Genomic DNA, 18,434 nt, shown 5'->3' with positions numbered 1-18,434 from the left:
TTCTGATTGGTTGTTGTTTGTGTTTTTGTAAATTCATCAGTTGCTTTTGAAGTCCTACCTAATGTACGGAATTTGAGTTCTGATTTTTTTCTCAGAATTCTGACTTTAATGTCAGAACTCAATACATGTTTTCACATGGGGCCCCTATCGTCTTCCAGATTAATGCCAATTCAAGATACACAAGATATATAGCACATGTCAAACATGACAGTTGTGAATTCATTCAGACATACTCTGCCTGTTACAGTGGCTTGAGAAAGTTTACACACCCAGGCCAAAGATGATTAAAAAGAGGGGGAAAAAACATCTTTTGGAATATGGTCTTAATGCCTTCATTCAAAACATTTAGGAAAATCCAACCTTTTAAGGACACTCATTTTCTTTGTGAATGAATAATATAAATAAAAGTTCTTTCTTAAAATAGAGGGGGCATAAGTATACACACCCCTATGTTAAATTCCCATAGAGGCAGGCACATTTTTATTTTTAAAGGCCAGTTATTTAATGGATCAGGATACTATGCATCCTGATAAAGTTCCCTTGGCCGTTGGTATTAAAATAATCCCCCGTCACCATACTTAGAGATAGGCATGGGGGACTTGACATGAGATCATCTTTCAATGCAAATCATACCAGCTAGGTAAGTGTGTGTGTGATGATATGGGGTTAGTTGTTGGTGGTAGATGGTTTTTTGTTCCTCTTTTTAATCAACTTTAGCATAGATGTGTAAACTTTCTCAAGCCACTGTATATTGTTGTTGATCTTCATTCAATAATTGCTATTTTTTGCATTATTTCACCCCAAATATTGCTGGATTATCAGTTTCTGACCCTGGTTCATTATTGAACCACACCTGTGAAAATGGGCTCTGAATATTTTAGGAAGCCCACTGCGGTCCACTCATTGGTTGGATTAAATAGGTTTTAAACTGTGATTTGTCGGTCCACAGTATTATCAGCTGATATCTCTAATCCAATTCCAATAGTGCTAATCCTAGGAGAACCTTCCATTTCTACTGTGACATCCAGTTACATCCAGCTTGTTATACTGTAGGAATTGTTGTACCTGTTTAAATCTGCCCAAATTGTTAGTGTTAGTCAAGTGCATTGTGTTTCCTTTGCAGACGATTGAGAAAGAGAAGAGATATTATAGATTGAATGGACTAACTCCATCTCACTCGTGGTTTTTAGTATCGGTTATGGGATGAATTCAGTGATGCAGGTTGATTTCATCTGAGGTGATGTGTGTCGGTGTGCTTGGGGGGGGTGGGGGTCTGAGATTTGGCTCCTTATCCGAGCCTAATGGGCCAGATCAGTCAGTGAATCTGTCACCCGTCCTCTCGGATGACGGCCCCACAGGACAACTAATCTCCCGCGGAGCCTTGGGAAGCTGGGAAATGAGCATGGAGCCCGCTAGCTATGCTAATAAGATTTGGGAAAGCTGGTGGTGAGTGGAGGTCACATGCCCTCTTTCCCCACGGTTCCCAGATGGCTGCTCACATCTTTGACAGCCCCCCGCCCCCCTCTTAAATTCATCACTTCCCTTCTTATCCTATGTCCTACCAGCCTGTACCTCTCTCTGTCCACTTTATCCATTCAGCTCCTGCTTCCCCTCCGCCCACACCTGTTCACAAGGCTCACATTTGTCCCCCGCAGGGCTGACACTTTAACCCTTGTGTTGTCTTCCCATTGACCATTCAACTTTTTGTTTTTCTAAAATTAAAAACTTTTTTCTCTCTCTTTCTTCTTTCTTCTTTCTTCTCAGTTTCTTACTCTTACACATCACATCCCTTCATCCCTGCGTCACACTAAGGGACGACAGCAGACTTTACTGGTTTATCCATGCGCCGGCCTCCATTCCTGAAACTTTCCCATTCCTGTTGCCCACATTTTCTTCCCCCTCACTTATTGACATCGCCAGATTTGACAGTGAGCCAGGCAGCCCAACACTTACATGCCTGGACCAAAGTTCAAATCGTTTTGTTCTCAGCAGGACATACCTACACACTCCCACACATGAGCCTACACACTGCCCGGCCCCAACTGTCTCTTAGTAATATGTGAACATTTTGAAGGAATTGATCAAAATACACAGCCGAAAGCTCCAGGAACATACAATGTGAATATTTTCACTAACACAACATGCAATTTTCTGATATTTTATAGACCAAACAAATTGATTGATCGAATAATCAACAGATTAATCAACAATGAAATGAATTGTCAGCAACTAACGATTCATTTAATTGTTGAATGGCGACAGCCATAAAATAGTAACATACGTTTACTGTCATTACAAACAAATGAAATGGATTAGTTATTGTGAGTTGGCCGACAGGTTATGCCAAACTCTTTATTATTTTTTAATTACTATGAATATCAAAACATATTTGGGACAACCGTGCCCAGCCCGCCCTCCGCCCGGCTCACCTTGCCCGGTGAAGCGGAGCGGTCCGGCCCACAGAGCACAGCACCGAGCCCGGGGGGTGGTTCAGCTGCCGCGTGAGCTCGTGTGGGTGTATGTATGCAGCTTGTGAGCGCGCGCGTGCGTCAGTGTGTCCCGTCGGGTCTTGCCGTGAATTCTCCGCCAGTTTAAGCATGGAGGAGTTAGCCAGAGAGAGCATCAGCCTGCTGACTTCAGCTACCGCCAAGCCGCCGCTGGACGCGGCCGCCGCCGGGCCCCGCCTCGGCTCCACGGGGGCCATCTTCATCATGCTGAAATCCGCCCTGGGCGCCGGGCTCCTCAACTTTCCCTGGGCGTTCGGGAGAGCCGGGGGCGTCCGCAGCGCAGTCACCGTCGAGCTGGTAGGCATTTGTTAGTGAAATATAAAATACAATTAAAAGATAATATTTCTACTTTTAGAATATGAGGTCTCTGCATTCTTGATGATCTGAAAAGATGATGCTGCAAAACTGCTATGGTTTCTTAAAAGACTAGAGCTGACTTTTTTATAATTATCTCTTGGAAGTTTGTTGCATGTGGTCTACTGAGGGCTGAGGTCCACTGAGACCAGTTAAGCAGATTGGGATCTGTTGCAGCTCACAGCAGAGGCCATGGCTCACTTCACCTCAGCAGCATCTTTTCAGATTCACATTATCTTCATCCGTCGGACTTTTCTTTTGTTGCTCCCTTCTTTTCTCCAGTCTGTCTCTCACACCACTGCATATCAATTGATTTGGGGAGTCTTTTCCTCCTCTGCCAAAAACAAGAAGTCGTGGTGCATACCTTTTCACCCCAGTAGGTCATCACTTTCATCCTGAAAATTGACTTGATTCTAGTCACAGTATGTGTACAACGTTCCCAGACTCTCCACCAATCCCAGCACACAGGGTTATTAAGGGGCCATTTCCCATGTGGATGAGTGAAATTTAGTTCTTTTTGGAGATTGTCCTGAGGGGAATGCAGAAAGCCATTCTCAGAAGGAAACCAAGCATTTCTCTGTTACCTATTTTTGTATAGGCCTAACTCAACAGATCAAACCATAGTCTAAGAGTATTAACATATACACCATTAATATAATATATACTGTGCGTATATGTACTGTATATGAGACAGAGACAATGTAGCAGTTATGCATAGTCAAATGCAATTGTGTTCAGTGTTTCCTAGTTTACTCTCTCATGTGTTCGGTTATCTGTGCTTTGCCATGTATGTTTCATGTTTAGTTTCCTGTATTTTTTTTTGCAGTCTCTCTGTTTCTCCTGTCTTCTTTTACTTCCTGCCTTGTGTTGTCCCACCGTTGGGATTGTCTGCCCCAGCCTGATGTGTTCTAAACTGGACACGTGACTAGGGATGTCACAATAACAGAAATTTCACAGCTGATACCAAAACCAAAGAAATTCCACAATTCTTGATATCCATTTTGATACCATGATAAAAAACAAAAGATTAAATCCCACATACTCCTTTTATAACGTGTATTTCAGGATAAGGATAACAAAAATAACACTTTTTTTCCGTTTCAACCTTTCTGTCTGGGGAGGGGGGAAGGGGAGCGTGACAGGAACTCTAGAGAGAACGTCAGTCTTCTGGCCCTTACAAATACAGTGAGGAAAATAAGTATTTGAACACCCTGCTATTTTGCAAGTTCTCCCACTTAGAAATCATGGAGGGGTCTGAAATTGTCATTGTAGGTGCATGTCAACTGTGAAGACATAATCTAAAAAAAAAAATCCAGAAATCACAATGTATGATTTTTTAACTATATATTTGTATGATACAGCTGCAAATAAGTATTCGAACACCTGTCTATCAGCTACAATTCTGACCCTCAAAGACCTGTTAGTCTGTCTTAAAAATGTCCACCTCCACTCCATTTATTATCCTAAATTAGATGTACCTGTTTGAGGTTGTTAGCTGCATAAAGACACATGTCCAACCCATACAACCAGTAAGAATCCAACTACTAACATGGCCAAGACCAAAGAGCTGTCCAAAGACACTAGAGACAAACTTGTACACCTCCACAAGGCTGGAAAGGGCTATGGGGAGATTGCCAAGCAGCTTGGTGAAAAAAGGTACACTGTTGGAGCAATCATTAGAAAATGGAAGAAGCTAAACATGACTGTCAATCTCCCTCGGACTGGGGCTCAATGCCAGATCTCACCTTGTGGGGTCTCAATGATCCTAAGAAAGGTGAGAAATCAGCCCAGAAGTACACTGGAGGAGCTGGTCAATAAACTGAAAAGAGCTGGGACCACCGTTTCCAAGGTTCCTGTTGGTAATACACTAAGACGTCATGGTTTGAAGTCATGCATGGCATGGACGGTTCCCCTGTTTAAACCACCACATGTCAGGGCCCGTCTAAAGTTTGATGTCGTCCAATGATCATTTGGATGATCCAGAGGAGTCACGGGAGAAAGCCGTGTGGTCAAATGAGACCAAAATAGAACTTTTTGGTCATAATTCCACTAACCGTGTTTGGAGGAAGAAGAATGATGAGTACCATCCCAAGAACACCATCCCTACTGTGAAGCATGGGGGTAGTAGCATCATGCTTTGGGGGTGTTTTTCTGCACATGGGACAGGGCGACTGCACTGTATTAAGGAGAGGATGACCGGGGCCATGTATTGGGAGATTTTGGCAAACAACCTCCTTCCCTCAGTTATAGCATTGAAGATGGGTCGAGGCTGGGTCTTCCAACATGACAATGACCCCAAGCAAACAGCCAGGATAACCAAGGAGTGGCTCTGTAAGAAGCATATCAAGGTTCTGGTGTGGCCTAGCCAGTCTCCAGACCTAAACCCAACAGAGAATCTTTGGAGAAGCTTAAACTCTGTGTTTGTCAGCGACAGCCCAGAAACCTGACTGATCTAGAGAAGATCCGTGTGGAGGAGTGGGCCAAAATCCTTTCTGCAGTGTGTGCAAACCTGGTGAAAAACTACAGGAAACATTTGACCTCTGTAATTGCAAACCAAGGCTACTGTACCAAATATTAACATTGATTTTCTCAGGTGTTCAAATACTTATTTGCAGCTGTATCATACAAATAAATAGTTAAAAAATCATGAATTGTGATTCCTGGATAATTCTTTTAGATTATGTCTCTCACAGTGGACATGCACATACAATGACAATATCAGACCCCTCCATGATTTCTAAGTGGGAGAACTTGCAAAATAGCAGGATGTTCAAATACTTATTTTCCTCACTGTATGAAGCATTAACACACAGCTGCCATTATGGCTGAGTATCATTCCAAAATTTTCAGTACTGATACCAACGCTGTGACCTAAACCATACTTTTTTCAATAGCAATTTATAAAACAAAAAGAAGTCACGCCACAAATTGTTTTATGTATTTTTCAGCTCCTACTTTATTTGACAAGACAGCTTTAATTAAATGTACTGTATTTATACAGCACTTTTCTGGCCTTAACAACGTCTCAAAGCGCTTTTAAATCATACAGGAACCATTCACCATTCACACACATTCATACACTGTGGCCGAGGCTGCCGTACATTGTGCCACCTGCTCATCAGATATATACTTACGCATTTACACACTGATGGCGCAGCATCAGGGGCAACTCGGGGTTCAGTGTCTTGCCCAGGGACACTTGGCCCTGGTACGAGGAGCCAGGGCCAGGGATTGAATCACCAACCTTCCAACGGGCAGGCAACCGTTCTACCAATGAGCCACAGCGCTATGTGACTGTATGTAACTTATTAATGTTTCTGAAACTGTATAAAACTGTGTAATTTTCTGTACAGCTGGTTTAAAGATGTGTGACACATCCACATTTCACCAAGAAAATTTAAATCCCTTCTTCACTACATATAAGTCTGGACAGACATGGATGTAAACTGCAACAATGCTCAGCAGGGTTGTCCCATTTTTCTACAAAATAAAATCATAGACATCAGAATAGTCTGTAAGATGCTATCCCAAGGTATTTGCTCATTTGGTCTTGATGCATGCCCATTTTGGGCATATTAGTGTTTAATTTTGACTGTGGCGATTGAAATCCTGACTAAATTGTGTCATCTGTATCTCTTGGCTCCATCTTTCTGCCTTCCTTCCTACCCTCAGGTCTCCCTTGTGTTCCTGATCAGCGGTCTGATCATCCTGGGCTACGCCTCATCCATCAGTGGCCAGTGCACGTACCAGGCGGTGGTGAAGGAGTTGTGCGGGCCAGCCATTGGTCAGCTCTGTGAGATCTGCTTCGTCTTCAACATCTTCATAATCTCTGTGGCCTTTCTGGTTATAGTGGATGACCAGCTGGAGAAGTGTGAGTTGGAGTGTCTGTAGTGTGAAGGCCTTAAAGACCTTGAATTTTGCTACATTGCTGCAGCTCCTCTTTTCACCCTGTGTGTTGAGCTCTTTGTTTTAGCAACAGAGTGAGGCATCTCACTTCTGCTTCCATCTTTGTTGGGAGTTGCATATGCACAGTAAGGTGAGAACTAAGAAAACTACTAAGAAAAACTCTTCTGAAAAAACGCAAACCAGTCAGTATCTGGTGTAAGGGTTAGGTGAAGCGGTTGCAGGTGTGGTTAGAATTTTCAAAACTAGAAACACGCTGACAGCGTTCGATGCAATATAATATGATGGTGAGCGGAAAGCAGTGCAGCTTCACTTCCACTGACAGACGGCGTGTGTTCTCTGTGCCCTTTTGACTGACTGACAGGCTGGATAATGTAAGCCAAAGCAATTCTAGAAGTATTGCAATTCAATAGTGTTGAGTATTGGATTTTCTTTTCCTTCGCAAACAAAAGCTAAAGTTTAATAACACACTTCTAGAGACATTTCTAAACAACACATTTTTTTCTAAAGAAAAATGCACATCACTTGTCAGTCAGTCAGTCTGACATTTATTTCATTTGTAAAGAAGTACATAATATGGATTTGCTGCATTTTCTGCTTTTGCTCTGTTTTGTTGGAAACGGATATGATGTAGTTGCCGTTGGCGGTACCCTGTAAACAGGAAATGTTTTGGTCAATTATTGGTAAAAGAAAATAATCAATTGTTGTTCAGATTGTGTTAAATGGCCACCGATATTTGGTCTGAAGCAGGTGTCTCCTCCCTGCCCAGATCACCAGAAAAGTTGACTTCTTATGTTCCCTGTTTCTTTGGGACCGATGTAAAATTCTCTATACTTCCTAGATGTTGACTTCTTATGTTCCCTGTATCTTTGGGACCGATGTAGCATTCACATACTTCCTAGATGTTGACTTCTGTGCTTGCATATCATGCCTGTGTGTTCTTGTTTCCCCGTCAGTGTGCGGCTCCCTATACGAGCTGATAACTGGTTTGCCGGAGTCAGAGATGCCGTACCACGTCTACACAGACCAGCGCTTCGGCCTGGTGCTGCTCTGCATCCTCCTCATCCTGCCGCTGTCCATCTCCAGAGAGATCAGCTTCCAGAAATACACCAGGTCAGCTGTCCCACGGCCCATGTGGGGGTGCAGGCGTGTGTCACTTCCAAATTTGTCCACACACATATGGTTTAGAAAGTAGACACAGTACAGGATTATTGTTTGTTTTGTCATTTTGGATTTTAAGTTGTTATTTCATTTTTCTGAATTTAAGTTAAATTTAAGTGTAGTTTTAATGTGGGTTTGGGAAAAAAAGCTGCTTATTTTTTATATAGATTTAATTCAGGGTTACACAGGGTCTAAAGAAGTCTTAAAAAATGTAACATTTCAAACCCAAAATTTAAGGCCTTACATTCGCTAAAGAATTGTGTTCTAGATCTTAAATCATCTTAAAGTGGCTATGCTATTTATAATGTTTTTGTTAAATTCTGTGGGGTCGGAGTTCTTTTGGTCTCTAGCCCAAATATAATTACGCCCAAGGTGCCAAGTACAGGGGAGCTAGGGGGGGCTCAGCTCCCCTTACTAAAACATGGGCTCCCCTGAAAACGAGATTCGTGATTTTTCTTTAAATATTGAATGTGTCATTTTGACGTGCATTTTCAGTTTTGTGTATGTGTTAATTATACATTATTTTGTGTAAAATTGCAAAAATATCATTCATTCATGTAAACCTAATTCACTTTTTGTCATGAGCACACCTCCCACATGGGTGACAAGGCAAGAAGAAATAATGTCCCCTCTAGCTGAAGATGGTGGTGGTAACAGTCAGAGGCCGGTCACACCCCCCCCCCCCCACCCCACACACACACACTTGAATTTAGCGCTTAGTCGATGTTGTGATAAAGTTCTAAAATTTAATTTGTTACGGGCTAAAAAAGGTCTTTTAAAGTCTTAAATTTGACTTGGTGAAACCTGCGGAAACTTTGTCATTAGGGGCCGAGCAGCGACTTTGCCAGTATTATTATTATTCTTCAACGTTTTTGAACGATACCCAGCCCTAGGGTTGAGTTTTTCAGTAATCCAGCCATCCATTGCACTTTGCCCAAATGTCTCGGTGTTTGTCTTCATTCTGTCTGAACCAAGTGCTTTGTCTCTGTCCTCTCACAGTGTTCTAGGCACTCTGGCTGCAGCCTACCTGACCATCGCCATCATCATCAAATACCACACCACGCCTTCTGTTCTGGTTCACATCACCCCGCTCACTAGTGGGTAGGTGTGTGTGTGTGTGTGTGTGTGAGTGTGTAGAATGTAAATACCATAATGCAGTCTGGTAGCGGGGGAAATGGCTAACTAAACTACAACTTGTTGTTTTTACACTTGTATGGCCTAAACGAGTTGAGATATAACATGGAAATTAGTGCTGGTAGGTGGATTTTGCGTCAGATGTTTTTTCAGAACGATCTGAAAAGTTGTCCCTGGAAACCGTTTGGAAAAGGGCAGACGCTTTCTCAAAATACTTGGCAGGTGATTGGATGAACCATCTGTCCATCAAGGGGTAATCGTGCATAGACCTCAACAGTCTCGCCCACAGCCGGTTCCAGAACTAAAAATACAACTTCTCCATTGACAAATGGAGTATAAGCCATAAAATCATAACCTTTGATGGTAAAACTAGCTATGACAGAACTAAGCAAATAAATATGCTCATATAGACACCAAAAGTTCATGGGGCACCAACCTTGTTTTGAGATAAATGTCCTGGATAAGTACTTCATTACCCACAGTCCTGAACACACACACAGTGATGCCTCAGATTGGTGGAACTCATGTCATTTGACTGTTTGGTGAAACCCCGTGAAAGTCCATTAGAGTCTTTGCTGCTGTAGTATCTAGGCTACTGTAAGGTTACTGTCTACTGTACGATCTTTAATAAAAAGAAGAAAATAAACTGTGTTGCGTGTCTACACGGTAGACTTATCAGTACAATCATGATCTCCTTGGCTGCCACGATGGCTTTTTACAAGGACGAGAACAAGAGTGTCCAAAGGTGTGAAAACCACTTTCAACCGGGTCACGTTATTGAATGTAGAGTGTCCGAGGGTCAGCTTATGGGTTTTGTAAGGGCCAGCATATGGGACAAGACATACAAAGTTGTAATGAGTTTTGCAAGGAGGGTGGTAACTTTGTTTAACATTACCCGTTCACTTTAGCTAGGCTAAAACAGGCTCATACGTATGAGTCATATCAAGCATTACACAATTACTACTGAAAGAACTGCTATTAACTGTACATTCACTATATAAAAATTACTATGTTGTCGGATTGGAAGTTGTTCAAGAGACTCTTTTGCCGTTGTGTCTTTTCGACTATAATATTCATTGGTGCGTTGTGGTTTATGGAATGAGTAGTTCCTTCGCTCTGAAATGAAAAATATGTATATGTATGTATTTTTGGGGATTTCCTGTTCGTGTTTTCAGTCAAAATAATGTTGTTTGCTTATGAGTCACGTCGTAACTGGTTAGCCTAAGGCTTGGTCTAAAACGTTTTATATACAGATTTTTCTAGACGTCAATGGGAGAATCGAATGGGAAATTTACTTCCAAAACCCTTTGGATGGAGGGGCGGGACTGCTATGCTCTATTGCTAGACCCATAGACTGTTGATACAGTCTATGTCTAGACCCCACAGTGTTGTGGTTTCAGGTCTGGCTGCACCACATACAGTAGGCTACACATTCTAATATAAGAGGAAAAACTCTCTGTGTTCTTTGCATTTCTTTGAACCAATCAGAATCATCTGGGTTGGCGCTTAACTCTGAACACATAGATGGTGGCTCTGTTTTGGTGGAACATTTCAACGTCTCAAATAAAACGCCAAATACAAAATGAATTGAAGTTAACTGTTCACACAGTACAGTAACGTGAGTCCCGAAACGTCCCAGTTAGAGAGTAAATGCTGTGAACATATTCTTTGTAAATCTTACCCAACAGAACCAAGCACAATCTTGTTTTCTACACTTGCCATCTTCCGCATGTAGCTTGCGAGCTGGGAAGGTTGTTTTTTTTCCGAAGGAAAGGAATTTTGAGAATGGCAACAGAGAGAGCGGAAGCAGAAAAATAACTGGGGCATGAGCTGGGAATCAGTCTTAAAAGAGAGAAACATGGGGTGGCCTGCAGCTCACCCAGTAGGTGAGCTCGCCCCATGTTGGCTGAGTCTTGCAGCGGCCCAGGTTTGAATCCATTGCTGCGTGTCATCCCCTATCTCTCTCTCTCTCCCCCCTTTCATGTCTGATCACTGTCTCTATCTATCTAATAAAGGGATAAAACCCACCAAAAAATATTTAAAAAAAAGAGTGAAAACATCTTTTCCATTGAGAAAAGTCTTTGGTGCCAGTCTTTGCTCTTCTTTCAGTGAAGAATACTCTTCAGTTGTGAACTGATACTGTTGCAGCATCTTATCTCTTTAGGAGCCGTCATTGTTGTTTTGAACCAACAACATACTCTGTACTAATCAAAAGTCTATAACTTAATTCTTGTCTGTGAATGGATGTTGAGCAGCCTGTATTTACTATTACTATAGTTTCTGCATGACTAAAGCAAGGTGTATAGTCTGCCTTCAAACCTTAGTAGTGTGGGTAGAAATGAAGGAAAAAAAATAGAATACAGTTAGTTTTGACGTCTTTTAAAAAGTAAAGTTTTGTATTCAAGGCTGTCTGGTCTATGCCATAAATATACTTAATGGCTACAGCAAGTTCATATAGTGAGGTTGCTTCCAGGAAATAGAACTGTCATGCATCTCATCCATAAATCTGTTGGAATCCAGGCCACAATGACAGAAAAGTAGATGAAAAGCGTTCTGCTCTTAAAGCTCTGTGTCACTGTTACGGCGCTCTGTCTGGCTCACTGACTTACCTGGGCAGCTTTTGGCAGCCATGCGTCTGTGATTGACGGGTGAACTCTGTGGTCACCTGTCTCTAAATGCCATGGCATTATGAATAATAGCTTATATTGTATTTTCCGCATTGTCGTGGCATCTCCTGTCTGTTTGCAGGATCAGCTCCTGGGCCTCCATGTTCAGTGTCATCCCGACCATCTGCTTTGGTTTCCAAGTGAGTGCAACAACCTCAAATGTATTCATGTAAGAGCCTTTGAGACTGAGTTAACATGTGTTTGGAACATCCTGCTGCAAGCTACTGAGTGTGCAGCTGTGTGGGAAGGTTAATGTCTGTATGCGTGCATGCTTCAGCTATGGCGGCCAAATAGCAAATACATGGATGTGACTACATTATAAAATGATTACCCAGCAAGCTATGAAGTGTAAAATCTCCATATCCATTTGACCCTAAAGGGATGATTCACCCAAATTACAAAAAACATATTCAGATATTTATTTGGGGTTTGACAATATTTGTCCATGTCTGTCTCGGAGGTAAATGGAATTTAATTTGTGGTGATCAAAACAATGACTAGTTGCATATCAAAAATAAAAAACAAGGCATCTGTTCTGCACATGCCACGTTAGTAATGGACTGTATTTATAGAGCTTTTCTAGCCTTAACGACTACTCAAAGCCCTTTTACACTATTACCGGACAGCGCCCATTTACCATTCACACACTGTGGCCGAAGTACTTGTGACATCTCACATTTCACTTTGACTAACGACTGTATTTAGTCCACGTCTTGAAAAAAAACAGAGATGTATTGTGTATTGGCATTACTGAGAAAAAACAGAGAAATTACTTTTGGTTCATATTGCTTTTTTTTTTTTTTTAATGTTGCTCTGAGCACCACAAACACAATTCCCTTCACTTCCACTGTACTAGCTTGAAGGCAAACATTTCCTAGAAAACGTTGGCAAATAATGTAACTCCAAACCATGGCGCAACACTACTAGGGTAAATGAATGCTTTAGCATATTTCTATGTTGTGACAACGCAAATATGGAAGGGATACTAAAGTGGACTTCCTTAGGAGAGTGTGTTTTAGTGTAGTGAAGGTCAGCAGCCTGGGGCCACTGTGCACCGCTGGATCCCTGCTGGACAGCGAGCCTTTCATATTTAATAGCAGAGTAGAGTATGGGGGGAAAAGATCGTTTTGTCACTCTAAAGCAAGACAGGCTGTGTGTGTAACTCCTCAAGTTTCCAAGGTTACCCCTGAGGGATGCTGGTAGGATCTAATAAAAGTAGGGGGAAAGTACAAATTGACGGACGCTTGTCCTCTCACAAAACTCACACACACACACACACACACACACAGAGAGACATGCTCCTTCAGGGTGAGTGATTGCACTGCAACGGGTTGAAAAGAAAGCTGATGAGATCCTGAGAAGAGTGGGGGAAGGCAGGAAATGGGAAGTGAGATTTAAAAACCTGGGTGATGGCAGCTGGGATCAAGTGGGGACGAGAGTCTGTATCCTGACCTCTGTGATGGTTTAACTCACCCCATTGTGCCGCTCACAACTCCTATCCTTCATTTAAAGCCCTTTCTCATCTCAGTTCATCCCACTGGCAGAGAGAGAGAGAGAGAGAGAGAGAGAGAGCAAGAGATCAGAGATAATATGAACCGCTGAAATCCTCATCCTGCACTCTGAGCCATAACAGATGAGAAAAAAATCCAAGGTTGGCAACTAGAGAGGCTCCCAATCCGCCCGACCAACAGCTAGTCACCTCATCCCTGGAGTTTATACCAACCAAACACGCCAACAGTTGATCTGACCCTTAATCACCCCGTCTGTGTGTTTGTTCCAGTGCCACGAGGCGTCCATCGCCATCTACAGCAGCATGGACAACCAGCGGCTCTCTCATTGGGTCTTCATCTCCGTGGTGTCCATGATCATCTGTCTCATCATCTATTCCCTTACAGGTCAGACAAGCTCCCAGTCCAACATCAGCAGTAAGGTTGGGCATCGTTTGGATTTTAACAACTCGGATTCTTTCTTTTCAGTTCAATTCAATTCAATTCAATTCAATTTTATTTATAGTATCAATTCATAACAAGAGTTATCTCAAGACACTATACAGATAGACCACACTCCAGAATTTACAAGGACCCAACAGTTCTAGTAGTCTCCTCCAGAGCAAGCAACAGTGCGACAGTGGCGAGGAAAAACTTCCTTTTAGGCAGAAACCTCGGTCAGACCCAGGCTCTTGGTCGGCGGTGTCTGATGACCGGTTGGGGTTAGAATGAAGAGAGTTCCGGTGTCTCGGTAGCGATTATTTGAAGGGTGATGTTGAAACTGGTCACATGCTTATTATTATTATTATTATTATTATTATTATTATTATTATTATTAATAATAATAATATTAATATTATTATTATTATTATTATCATTATTGATATTTATATTGATACAGAGACGTCTGTTCCAGAGGTATGCTTGGACCACTTTTGTTTAAGACCAAATACAAATGAATGGCATTCCGATCAGCTTCAACTGCGAATTAGAAAAAAAACAGCACGCTAAACTAAGATGGTGAACAAGTTAATCAATACTTATACTCCATACTTGCATATTATCATTGTCATTGTGAGAATGTTGGCAGGCTGATGTTGCTTTTTATCTCTCCGTTGCAGGGGTTTATGGGTACTTGACGTTTGGAAAGGACGTGAAGGCCGACATCTTGATGTCGTACACCGGCGATGACATTCTGATGCTCATCGCCCGGCTGCTGTTTGGCGTCTCCATCATCACCATCTATCCCATCATCCTGCTGCTGGGCAGGTCAGGGACACGCCTTAGTGAACTTCTCTCACTTTAGTCCACTCTTAGAGAAAGACTCACTCTTCCTCCCCTTTTCACTCAAATGAAATCATCCAAAGTAGTGGCACAATTAATCGCAATTTTATAGAAATGCCAGTATAAAATAGTGCAACATTCAGAGGGGGAACAATGTTTGTCGAAGGCAAAATGTGTATTAACCATTCTGAGTTAAGCATTGTGGTTCAGCAGAGACGTCCTGGTCTCGTATCGCACAGACTAAAGAAAAAATCCCCGTTTGGTACAGATCCTCGCAAAAATCACACAAGAATCATTTTCAATTTAATATTCTTCAATTAAAATGAGAATAATGATAAAAAACAGATTATTCCCTCCAATATCGTAAATCTTACTGCAGTTTAATAATAATGGCAATCAATCAATCGCATTTGAAATAGTCTTATTCACTGTAAACACACTCAGAACCTCAGACCTCCTCACATTCTCTGCCTGGGCCGCCGTGTTTATAGAGGTCAGTGTTGGCTGCACAGAGACTTTCTTTAGCCGTACTGACTGATCAAACCACACCAGGTCCGTGATCCAGGACCCCCTGCTCAGCTGGCGGCGGAGGCGTTACGGCGTGGTCACGGCGGCGTTTGAAAGCCGCAGCCGCTACACGCTGACAGTCCTGTGGATAACGGTGACACTGCTCATCGCCATGTACGTACCGGACATCAGCAAGGTGATCAGTGTCATCGGAGGGATCAGCGCCTTTTTCATCTTCATCTTCCCAGGTAACACTCCCTCGGGCTTCATATAGTGTACTCCGATATGTTGCAACCCTTTAAACCCCGCAATGTGTTTGAACAGGACTCTGTTTGATGTTTGCCATGCAGTCTGAGCCAGTGTCCTGTAAGACCAGGTGAGAATACACGTCATTTAAATGTTAATGTATTGTAAATACTCAGCTCAGTCTCATGGGCACGTTACTTAATCTACTGATTTATGTACAGGTCACGTTAATGTTGTTACTTTCGTGTGATGATTACAAATTTTGAAGTAATGTATTTCAATGGGAGGCCTATTTTGTGATCACAGAACGATTATGGTAGCAAGTGGCCGTCCGGTCCCGCGTGTGGCATTTCATTTCTCCGTTGTTGCGTCCCCCAGAGCAGCCCAGTGTCATGGGAGTTTGTGAAATGGTCACGTTTGAAACATGTGTCCTGTACACATAATAAACGAGAAAATCGTGACCTGTACACTAATCAATGTAGCCTACTGACCTAATGTGCAGGCTACCTCAGAGGAAGACTTTGTACTACTGTATTTACCTGACAGAGAAGGTAATCACAAGATATCACATTGACAGTGTGGGGTAATCAGACATTAGCGTCATGGACTCGTGGCTGTGAGCTACCCACCTGGCCCGTTATGAGAGCTAATCAGCACCTAACTGTGTTCATCAACAGATGAACGCATCTGTTGGGGGGGGGGGGGGGGGGGGGGGGGGGGCGTGTCGTATGATAGTTAACGAATTTAACACTTAAAAGCAGAGGACTTGTTTATTTCCATACCTGGTTTAGTGGCTTGGCAGTTAACGGTGAAGTAGGGGAATTGATTTGTGCGGGTTTTGGCGACGGTAATGTCATTAGTGTTGTAAGTTACCACACTAACACACAAACCAGGACCCCCTGCTTAGCTGGCGAACCGACCCAGGGTGAGTCTGATGAAAACTGATGTGTCTGCCCAGATCCGGCCTAAGAGCCCTAAAGGAAATAATCTCTGATATTATGTCATGTTCTGCCAGCTCACAGCAATTTAATAAAATAGCAGGAAAAGAGTTAAAGGCTGTAATATCATTCAAAGTCAAAGATTGACCAATGTAGTGGTACTTTGCACATTTTATAGTAGTGATGGCCAAATGAAGCTTCGTGAACCAGTGTCTTTATTTTCTGAGCCCACAAGATGGTGCTCAGTTCAACAATTGGTTGAGAATATACTGAATTGCAATGCTTAGGCCTTTCTCTTAAAACCAACAGCGCCATCTAGTGGGGTCAGAAAACAAAGACACTGGTTCACGAAGCTTCACACAGTCCAGCTTCTGGTCCGGCGCTGTTCTCTGTCGGTGTGCAGTGGGAGAGGGAGAGGGTCCAGTGGCAAAGCAATGTGTGCTTCTTTTACCGATATTTAACTATACGGTGGCTTTAGAAACCCCTGGGATAGACTAAAGCAGGATTTTCTATTAGGGGGTCCTGAACCCCTATGGGGTCCACAGAGTAAATCCAGGGGGGCTTCTGAATTATTTTAATTTTTAATAGTCTTAACATGAATCCATCATACTACTTGCAAATTGAAATCCCTACTGCTTACTGGCCTGTAGGTAAGGTAGCCACTAAGGTTGCCATCCACAGATACAGTTAATCCTAAGGATTCACTCTGCCACATGTATGTTAGTATTAATTCATATTAATGTCAATATTAAAACATGATTTATGAAATCATGCCAACAATTAGTAGGCTATTTTAATAGCTTAGTATTCTGTGCAAAGAAGTATGTATAAAGGCTTTAGGCCACCCTACACATTATTGTAGGCTCAATTTAATATGAAACTTAATTTTATAAAATGCTGTAGTAGGAGGCCTCTGTTTCAGTTAAGTGCTCCTTGGCTTATATAACGTTGAAGACCCCTTGACTAAAGGCATGATGCATTGGGTTTTTCCCCTGACTGATCTGAGATTTGTCTGTGACACTTGTACCTCCTCTCTCCTCTGCAGAGTCACCCTCACAGTGTGGGGAGTGGTGACCCTGCTCTGCGGGACTTTCATCTTCGGCCAGAGCACAACCATCGCTTTCATGCAGGTCCTCGGAAAGATCTGACTGTTCTCCTCCCTCACCGATCCGGGGCTTTTCATGCAGACAGATCCTAACCCTTTTTCATCCCTGGAGAGCCCATGGGGAATTCTGGCCACCATGGAATTTAAAAACTGGACATGATCTCTGAACAATCAACATGAATATCTGATGAAAGCCTGATTAGTACTAAACTCAGCAAAAAAAAAGAAGAAGCTCCCTCTCACTTTCAACTGCTTTTATATTTTAAGCAAACTTAAAGCTGTAGTGTGTAGTTTCTGTCACCCCCATGAGGAATTCTTAGTAAAGTCAGCTTAAATGTAACGGACCCTCCTTAATATTAAAAGGTTACGCACTAAAGCTTTAACATGTAAAATATTTGTATGAACATAAAAAGAACATGTATTACAGACGTGTGACTAACAGAAAAAGAATAATGTGTCCCTGAACGTGACCATTTCACTGGCTCCCTGTCCAATACCGTATTGACTTTACGATTCTCCTCCTCACCTTCAAAGCCCTCCATAATCTCACCCCTTCATACCTCTCTGAACTCCTTCAGCTTTACACTCCATCCCGACCTCTTTGATTCTCCTCTTCTTCACTGCTTTCCAACTCCTCCTGCCCGCCTGTCCCCACTAGGGTTCAGAGCCTTCAGCCATTCTGCCCCTCTCCTTTGGAACTCCATCCCTCTTTCCATCCGTACTATCGAGTCTCTCCCACCTTTAAAAACCTCCCTCAACACTCCTGTTCCAAAAAGCCTACCCCACACAACTCCACTGTCCATTGACTTGAATTGTCCACAGATATATTGCTTTCTTTGTATTTTCTATCTCAATTTATAAAAGTTTGTTTAAATTATATTTGCCTTTTTAACTGTGTTTGCTTGTTTTAACTGTAAGGTGTCCTTGGGTGCTATGAAATAAATTAAATTAAATGAATTAAACATTAATAAAATGTATTAATATTATTATTGTTTCATGTGGTCTGAGGACGATCAGCTGTCCTTCCTGTCTCCCTGTAGTCTTAAGGCGCCTCACAGAACGGCCCTGGCCACATCCGCAGTCCTCATGCCTCCATTCAGGATGCCCAACACACACTACCGCAGATCAACAGAGACCGGTTT

At 42.4% G+C, this 18,434-nt stretch overlaps 1 protein-coding gene across 1 annotated transcript; it reads left to right on the top strand.

Annotated features, from left to right (window-relative positions):
• The first annotated feature begins 2,473 nt into the window (after positions 1-2,473).
• Positions 2,474-18,035, top strand: slc38a8a (solute carrier family 38 member 8a). Its single transcript, XM_034878834.1, has 10 exons — positions 2,474-2,804; positions 6,534-6,732; positions 7,721-7,877; positions 8,925-9,026; positions 11,808-11,865; positions 13,506-13,620; positions 14,334-14,481; positions 15,049-15,251; positions 15,328-15,379; positions 17,233-18,035. Exons 1-10 carry the CDS (start codon positions 2,520-2,522, stop codon positions 17,333-17,335), a joined length of 1,422 nt encoding a protein of 473 aa, XP_034734725.1. The 5' UTR covers positions 2,474-2,519; the 3' UTR covers positions 17,336-18,035.
• The last annotated feature ends 399 nt before the right edge of the window (positions 18,036-18,434 follow it).

Source organism: Etheostoma cragini, chromosome 8 (assembly GCF_013103735.1).
Source record: "Etheostoma cragini isolate CJK2018 chromosome 8, CSU_Ecrag_1.0, whole genome shotgun sequence".
NCBI classification, from domain to species: Eukaryota; Metazoa; Chordata; class Actinopteri; order Perciformes; family Percidae; genus Etheostoma; species Etheostoma cragini.
The sequence above is the reverse complement of the archived record's forward strand: the minus strand, read 5'-3'. Positions and strand labels throughout refer to the sequence as shown.

Bases quoted from the DNA above. Each gene is read 5' to 3' on its own strand.
- slc38a8a (XM_034878834.1), top strand. From the start codon at position 2,520: ATGTATGCAGCTTGTGAGCGCGCGCGTGCGTCAGTGTGTCCCGTCGGG. The intron at 13,621-14,333 runs GTCAGACAAGCT...TCTCCGTTGCAG, and splicing joins CATCATCTATTCCCTTACAG to GGGTTTATGGGTACTTGACG. The intron at 15,380-17,232 runs GTGAGAATACAC...TCTCCTCTGCAG, and splicing joins CCAGTGTCCTGTAAGACCAG to AGTCACCCTCACAGTGTGGG.